General features: G+C 36.0%; 1 protein-coding gene across 1 annotated transcript; it reads left to right on the top strand.

The window, feature by feature from the left end:
* Positions 1–949: 949 nt before the first annotated feature.
* LOC126817519 (NAD-dependent protein deacylase sirtuin-6) lies at positions 950–8,543 on the top strand. Its single transcript, XM_050544536.2, has 7 exons — positions 950–1,683; positions 2,047–2,273; positions 2,947–3,054; positions 3,777–3,904; positions 4,724–4,809; positions 6,824–6,904; positions 7,673–8,543. Exons 2-7 carry the CDS (start codon positions 2,069–2,071, stop codon positions 8,394–8,396), a joined length of 1,332 nt encoding a protein of 443 aa, XP_050400493.2. The 5' UTR covers positions 950–1,683; positions 2,047–2,068; the 3' UTR covers positions 8,397–8,543.
* The last annotated feature ends 332 nt before the right edge of the window (positions 8,544–8,875 follow it).

Genomic DNA, 8,875 nt, shown 5'->3' with positions numbered 1-8,875 from the left:
TTCCTATCCCTTTAATATACTTACAAAATGAAATGAAATGGGGTTTAACGTCCTACTGTTTTGCTCCTAAACTGGGCTAATGAAGACGGGCATGCGCCATACAGTGTGCTATGAGGGCAATTTTGCCCGGGCAGCGGCGCTACGGCCTACTCTTATATCGAATTCCAACTGTTAGGGGATCTTTTATGTGCACGCCAATTTGTACACGGGACCTCGGTTTTTCGTCCCATCCGAACGACTAGACAGCTGTCCTTGTCAGGCCCTCCGTCCTGCATCACTGACAAGGGGAAACCACGCCGGAAAATCTGGATGAACTTTCTCGGCAAATGCAGGGATCGAACACCCGACCTCCAGGCTAGCGAGATATACTTACACATGTAGGTACACTAACAATACGACATGCGCATTACATGGGAATCTGGAAGGACTTCATCTCCCGAACTGTGTATTGTAGACAGCAATATTGGCCAAAAATAGATTTCAGGGCGATTCTGCCAAATTTGCCGTACTGTAGCAAAACAAGTAGCAGGGTGGTCATGATATCTATAGCCTTTTCTATTATAATTGCCCAGTAGTGCGGTTTGATTTTGATTTGCTTTGTCCCCCCCCCCCCCCACCACCACCACCACCGCCTTTCCCGTTCAGACCTGTACACGTAGCATTATACGGAAAAGGACAAATTAAACAACATTTATCAAATGGGAGTAAATTGAAAAAATAGCCTTATAATTGAAAAGCAATACATTGGGATACACAGGGTGTATTTGTGAATGGTAGGCCCTATCATCGTGAACCCCAAATAAAGCTATTTTAATACTTGGTGGGCTATATGAGAATGGTAGAAACAAACAATAACTGAGGAAATGGTCTCGTGTACGCAGTTGTGTAGAGCTAGAAAGGATGAACTTTTTCGGCCAATGCAGGGATCGAACACCCGACCTCCAGGCTAGCGAGCCAGCGCCTTAACCACCTAGCCACCGTGGCTCCCCGACCGTTGGTGCAAAACAGTAGCACGTTAAACCATATTTGATTTCATTTATGACACCGTTAAATAGGACTGTTGGTGACAGAAAGATGTAGAATTTCAATAATTCCTATGCGCGCAGGGGACTTTGTTCTAAAGTAGGTCTAGTGAGGGGAAACCGAAGGATCCAGGCCACAATGTTTGACAACACAAAAATTATTAAATTCGTGAAATTTATTCAATAATTTATGAGGTATTCCCCAGAAACAAAAACCTGGAAGGAAGGATGAACGAATCGACGGGCGGAGAAAAGTTCCAGTTGTCGAGTTTACTCCATAATTCTGTTCGATTATTTCCTCGGTGTAGTGCTTTAGGGGAAAGAACTCTGTTTAACGTTTCAGTTATCTCCCCATGACAATAAATCTGTTTTGTTGCTTCTAATTTGGTTTATCAGTATTTGAAAACATTAAAATCACATAGGAAATAATATATATATGCATTATTTCTAATTTGCTATGTAGTTTTAATGATGTTTTTATTCTTAAAAGTAAAGAGGTGGCTGTAAATGAACATTTTTATGAACTCTTTTGTAATGAAGTTTAAAAGAATGGGATTAAATGAAAGTAGATCTTCCGGTTAATAACAATAATTTGTTTTGGTTCTTTGTTCATATTTTGAGATATGTTGATCATAGTAATTTGATAGTATTTAATTGCATGGTAAGTAAACTATCTTGTTGATTTCATGATGAATGAAATTTAAACCCAAAACCATGAATTAAGCTTAAAGGGTTTATTTTTAAAAGAAATATACTCTACAAGAGAACACAAAATTATGAAAATATAACGAATAGGCTAGGGACCATTCAAAAACCAAAATAATCAAGCAAGAACCAAATTCACAAGGCATGGTGTCATGAAGGCATCATAGGAATAATAATGCTTACAATTTCGTGTATATGATATATGGTCAAAAGTGTAGATAAATTGGAAGGTTTAACTTTTAACTTTAACATTGAATTTATTCTGAAGAAATGTTTAATTTTAAATATTTTTCAATTTTACCTTTTTTTTTTCCACAAGTGAGATAGATTGGTCAGCTAGAATGTCTGTAAATTATGCAACTGGGTTATCAGAGTATGCTAGTAAAGGTAAATGTGGTTTACCAGAACTATTTGATGATGATGAAACAGTAGAAAATAAAATACAGCAACTAGTGGACATGGTGAAGGCTTGTCAACATCTTGTGGTACACACAGGAGCTGGTATTAGCACATCTGCTGGTATACCAGACTTTAGGGGACCAAAAGGTAACAAATTAGGCCTATGTCATTTTTGACATGATTTCTTAAACCATATAGATATGTATAGTTACTTTTGTAATGGTGTCTGATTGGACGCGTTACTTTAGTAACAGTGTCTGATCAGAGGATGAGTCCGATCAGACACTGTTACTAAAGTAACTAAAAGTTATGAAACAGATATACTTAAATGTATGCATCAAAGTCGTGCCCAAGTTACTGATGGAGCTATTGATGTAGCAAGCCTGAAAATAAGGCACCTGTCGCAGACATTTTCAGGCACAAATTGAGCCTTTGTCAGGCATAATCTCTCTGGTGCCTTGTCCTTTTGTCAGACCCAGATTTGTTTTTTTCTTGTTTTATTTTTTAAATGATATTTATTAAAGGTCCAACGCAATGTTAAAATGTCATATATACTGATTATTAGTCTCGGACAATTTGTCAGGTAGGCCTCTAAATTCATTATCCCAGGCCTCCTGTGGAATAATTGGATGAATTAGATAATAATCTGTAGCATGTATAAGTTCTTCAAATGTTCTTGGCCAAATTTAGACATGGTATAATCCACATGAAAAATAATAAAAACTAATTTGTAAGATTATTTATGCGAACTTTATGTAATTGATCATCAATAACCCAGGCCTTGGTTACAGTTCCACAATTCTTTTATTTTTCTTTGTAGGAGTATGGACGCTTGAAGAAAAGGGAGAAACTCCAAAAATTGATATAACATTTGAATCTGCAAGACCAACTAAAACTCATATGGCATTAGTTGCACTGGAAAATGCTGGTTAGTATTACAATAATTATGTTGAAATCTGTCAGGTTTATGACATCATTTTCATTACAGCATTGTCTGTGGTGATCTTGAGGTGTTTTTTTTACCCAGAAATTCAATATTACTCATTGAACTTAGGATGCCCAAGGGAGGTAAATTCCATAGAATATCAATTATGTGGAGGATTTTCTGGTTCGCAGACAGGGGTTATTTATAGGTGTAGTATGTTTTAGAGAGAGAGAGAGAAATGGGGTTTAACGTCCACTCGACACAAACTAGGTCATTTCGGGACTAACATATGGTTTAATTTTATTTACATAATTTGCTTGCGCGTAGGGGTCTTTAGCAGTGGGAGGAAACCGGAGTAAACCCACGAGGATGGACAGACGACCCTACTCCTTGCCACGTTCAACCGGGGATTGTATGTTTTAGAGGTGGCACATGAATAAACTGGTCACAGTTATGTAAATAGCTTTAAGGGCAATGATGTAAAAAAATTTCACATATATTTCGATGTTACTAAAATAAATGAGTGAGAAAGAAAACAACACATGTCATGATTCAAGATATTCATTCTTTTATAAGTGAAACATCTTTCACCAACACACGTGGTTCATGGTGTGTTGACAGCATGCATTTGTGCATGACTATCCCAATATGCTATTTTACAACAATTTTACATGATTATAGTTGTCAATTGTTGCTGATTATTTAATGTAATTTATTTGTAAAAGGAATTGTGAAGTATGTTATCAGTCAAAATGTTGATGGTTTACATGTACGATCAGGTTTACCAGTAAATCGTCTATCTGAACCTCATGGTAATATGTTTGTTCAAACCTGTGATAAATGTCATACCAAGGTAAGTATCATATAGTTTTCATAAGAACCAAACAGTCCAAGTTATATTATGATATCATGCTGTTGATTTCGGGAACTGAGTGCAAAGCCTATCATCAATTTTACACTATGTGCCTATTACAAAATATGCTGCTAAGAGACTCATTGGCTGTTGCAAAAAGCCAGGGACAACTCCCAAAAAGGCGATGCCAGAGTTACTGCACCTGTCACTAAAAATTTGAAAACACTCTGTTAGTCAGAATTTTTGAGATATGTTTTTCAAACTTGGTGAAGAAGAGGAACCCCATTGAAATCCAGAAAATCAGACTCGCAAATCAGTTTTGTGCTAGTAACAGCCACTGTCCCTGAACACTTTCTCTCTGTAATCAATCAAGAAATCTGGCAAAATGAGCAATGTCCATTAATTTTGGATATGTGCACATGTCATAAATTCTGGTTGTGAATATTACAATTAAATACATTTTGACCAGTAAAATTGGTCCATTTAAAATTTGTTCATTATTCTTGTTGGTACGAGGGCTGGTTGAAAAGTTCTAAGCCTGAAAATGATAGATCAATTGGGTTGAAACAAACTTTTGCCACCAGCGGGTACAATCATTGAATGAATCATAGACACAAGAACAACAAATGTAGTGTTATTATTGTCTTCGTACAAGACCATCTTGTGAACTTATCCACTGAAATCACTGGAAATGGACACCTTGAAGGGGACTATGTAGAAAAATATATAGAAACCATCGACTTTGTATAGGGTTTTCACAGATAGACTTAGAACTTTTCATCCAGGCCTTGTACAATAATAGATTGTATTTGTTTTCAGTATATTAATAATAAATGTAGTCCTACAATGGGTTTAAAGCCAACAGGTGAACAATGTAGACAACAGAAAGCCAGAGGTGTATGTAGGTACGTACACTTATTTAATATTTAGCAAACTATCACTTAAAGTGGGATATTACAGCTTTATTATTACCATCTTCCATAGAAGACTTGATCTCGCTTTAACTATGTACATCTTATCAAGGCCTTCACGTAATACCCTGCATATTTCAGCACTAATTTCGATTGGGTACAAGTCCAGCTTGTGAGCCTATCAGATTCCTCGATCGTCGTGATTACCAAGTCTCGCACTTTGAAGCTAAAATGTTGACCTGTGATAATCGAGTTGCAAAGTTCAAGGTTCGTTCAATGTCAAAGTTTCCTTGGGGATCACTATGTCACAACCTCTGATTGAACGCTGCTGTTCACGTGTCTGTAGATAACGTAGCTATAAGTTTGAGAATTGTGAAGTAATCTAGCAACGTCCAGATGTTGTAAAACTTGCAGTCATTGCTTCAGGAACAGGGCTTAGCTATTTTAAGGTTTTATTGACGAAGCACGGTTTCCGGAGATGGAAGTTTTTTGATTGGGTTTCCCCCCTTTGGGTTCCAACAAAATTTCCAAAATGTGACTCACGATTTTCAACACAGAACATGGTAGCTCAATTTAGCTTCTTCATCACCGTTATTAGCTCTAATGTGTTGGAATAAACCTTCTGAAATCGTGACCAATTAGTTGTGACCAAAACAAAGGCTCACCAGAAGTACCACGCTTACACTTCTATAACAAAACAAGCGGTTGGCATACACGATACGCCGAGATTCTGTAAGATATGGATAGGGAACAGGGAAAATCGATAGGTCTCAACCTCTCATTGTCCCAATGCCTAGGTTTTTGGCAAAGTTTGGTAACTCGATGGGGTTTGTCGCCTCATGACCCCAAATACTTCACATCAAATGTGAAAAAATAAAACACGGTTAAAACGCAAGCCCCTGTCGCTGCCACAAGGTTTTCGAGGGGGCTTAACTCCGGAACAGAAGGTCGCGGAATGCTGATTATCGACATGATTCTTGCTCCCGTGTTCTCAATTCATCACAATATAAAGCTCACAAATTTTGTTACACTCTGTGTATGTAAGGAAATAATCCAAGCAGATGCACCAAAATCGAATTCAACCAAGATATTTTGATCCTCAACATCTAAAACGGTCAAAAATTGAGGCCTAAATTAAAATTTGCATACTATTGACATTTGTATTTATAGCTGCGTATCGGTATCATTAGCATTCCAAAGAAACGCCCAAAAGCAGACGAACCTTTACTGTAACATGCAGCTGACTACTTGCGTCAACAACAGCTTTATTTTTCGACATTTACATACAATCCACGAAATTGAATCGAAACAAAACGCATTGATTGATGATCACAATGATTGTTAATGACACACTTGCTAAATTTCCTCATGAAATTTTTCAGATTCACATACCATGAATTCATCTTTTCAAAGCATGAATTTTAGATTCTCCAAGCACGGATTTTTCATTTCGAGGCACGTCCGTGTCTGTAGGCACGTTAAAATAGGCCCTGTTCAGGAACATGGATTATTACATGCTGCTCTCTAATTAAAACCATACAGGGCCTGCTTTTGTGACTAATTTGTTCTTATGGGAGATAACTAGTCTGTTAATATTATTAAAAGATGCATTATGTAAGAGCTAAATCTGCCTATAGCAGATATTTTGCTTGGCCTCAAACATTATATAAATCATCAGTTAGACATTTATCCACATGCCAAGCCCATAATCAACTTTCTTGATTGGTTGTGATTTTCAACGGATTTAAACATGATCATCAGTTAAGAATCTTAATTAAAAAATGGATAATCAAGACTTTGTTTATTATCATAAAGGTATCATTGACAATCAAGACTACACTATTCTTCAAATGACCATAGTTTCACTCAGAATGATTTAATTTGGTTGAAATATTCTGTATATTCCCCTTTCATCATCTATTTTTAACTATTATAGCAAGAACTGTCAGCTCTTTATCAAAATCTTACATAATGCATCTTTAATATATGGTTTACATGTATGTTTCAGGGGTCATCTACATGATGCTATATTAGATTGGGAAGATGCTCTACCTGATCATGATTTAACTTTAGCAGATAAACATTCAGCGTAAGTACTGCCAAATAATTTATACAAAACTTGGGCAGAAAGACAATCGGATTAAAATACAGATCTATATTTTGTTTCGCTTTTTTATACTTTCGATGAAGATCTGACCAGATGTAGTGGAAGGTCGCTTCAAGTGTCATACGAGTGGCTTTTGACCCTATAACGTCACATAATTGATTAACCACTCAGTGTTGACGTTTCTAGTGGTTTATCCACAGTTCCATGCTTCATAGGCTAATCCCTCACATCATCCAGAAAGTGGATTATATAACAACTCTTCCAGATCCTAGTGGAACGAAATTTTGAACTATAAAAAACAAAATGAAATAGGATCTGTGTTTAAATCATATGGGTGGAAAGATAACTGAAAGGGGAAGGTAAAGGCCACACAAAATGTGGGAAGTGGGAAGAGAGATAACTAGGTCATATCAGGACTAAAATGTTTTTTTATTTCAACAATTCACATGCACACATGGGTCTTTTAAAAATGAAAGAAAACTGAAATACCCAGAGAAAACCCACAAACTGGGGCAAGCATCCATACTCCTTGTCACAACCTTTTGGTCACTCTCCCTGTTATGTGAAAGGGACGAAAGGTCGCAATAATCTTGAAGTCACCCAAAAGGCATGCGTAATATTTCTTACTCAACATATACCGCCATCTGAGCCAGGGACATGTAACTGTCCAGTTTCCACCAAACAAATTTTGTCCATTAAATATTGAATACTTGACTTACCGTATTTAAATAGATGAAGTATTATTTACAGGAAAGCAGATCTGAGTCTGTGTCTGGGAACATCTCTACAAATCATACCATGCGGTAACCTGCCACTCAGTGCCAGGAAAAATGGTGGCAAGTTGGTCATTGTTAACTTACAGACTACTAAACATGATAAGAAATGTGATCTAAAAATCAACACATACATTGATAGAGTAATTTGTGGTCTGTGTGAAAAACTTAGTATCATCATTCCTGAATTTGAAAAACCGGTCGTAAATCTAAAATCGATTCACACAGTTAAATCCGAGAAAAAATGTCCAAAAATAATTGTGGATGAAGCATTGATGGCAGATCAGAAGAGAGACATTAAAAAAGATGTTAAAATAAAATTAGAAAAAGAAGCTACGGCACCAGCAAATAAATCTCAGGAGAAATCACAAGAACCAATAGCAGCAAAAATAGAATCACATAGTGATCAAATTCTTGATAAAAAAGGCATCAAAATTGAAGATGATGACTGTGCAAAATTTGACTCAAATTCATCACAAAATAATACCAGTGATAGTTCATTAATTACCAGTAATATGTCAAATCCACAACCAGATACTCCATTAATTAATTGTACTTCAAAGAAAATAGATGTCAATAATAGTTTAACTTCAAATACCATATGTACAATGTCAACCCAGAACAACTGTGTATTACTTGAAAATTGTGATAAAACATTAGATGAACCTACGGCTAAAATACAGAAATTGGTTGAAGGATAGCCAATGGCGACTGAACATTGTTTTAAACAGCACAGAAACAACATGATTGCCTCTTAATTTATTAAGACAATATGGATCCATTTTTTTCTGAATTTTAAATGTATAATAGTTGTTCTTACATACATATAGTGTATTAATATTTTTTTAAATAAAAAAATATGCAATTATTGCTCGGTGTTATCTTTAACCCATCATTGGCGAACAAAGCTACTTTATTTAATTAAAGTTCCTCTCCCACCTTGACAGTAAATTCTGTTTGTAATATCCAAGGACAAATAACTTATATTCTGTAAATATGTAACAGGTTTTCTTATTTACAACATTCTTACATTGTTGATGGACCAAATGATAATGATTTCGACATTACCGGTAATACAATATACACCAACTTTCGCCAAATAAGGGACTATTACCCAATGGAGGATTAAATATTTAATCATAATAAAATCCTTTTACCACACATCTTTAACAACAATTTA

This window comes from Patella vulgata, chromosome 4 (assembly GCF_932274485.2).
Source record: "Patella vulgata chromosome 4, xgPatVulg1.2, whole genome shotgun sequence".
In the NCBI taxonomy this organism is placed as follows: domain Eukaryota; kingdom Metazoa; phylum Mollusca; class Gastropoda; family Patellidae; genus Patella; species Patella vulgata.
This window is presented reverse-complemented; position numbering and strand designations above follow the sequence as displayed.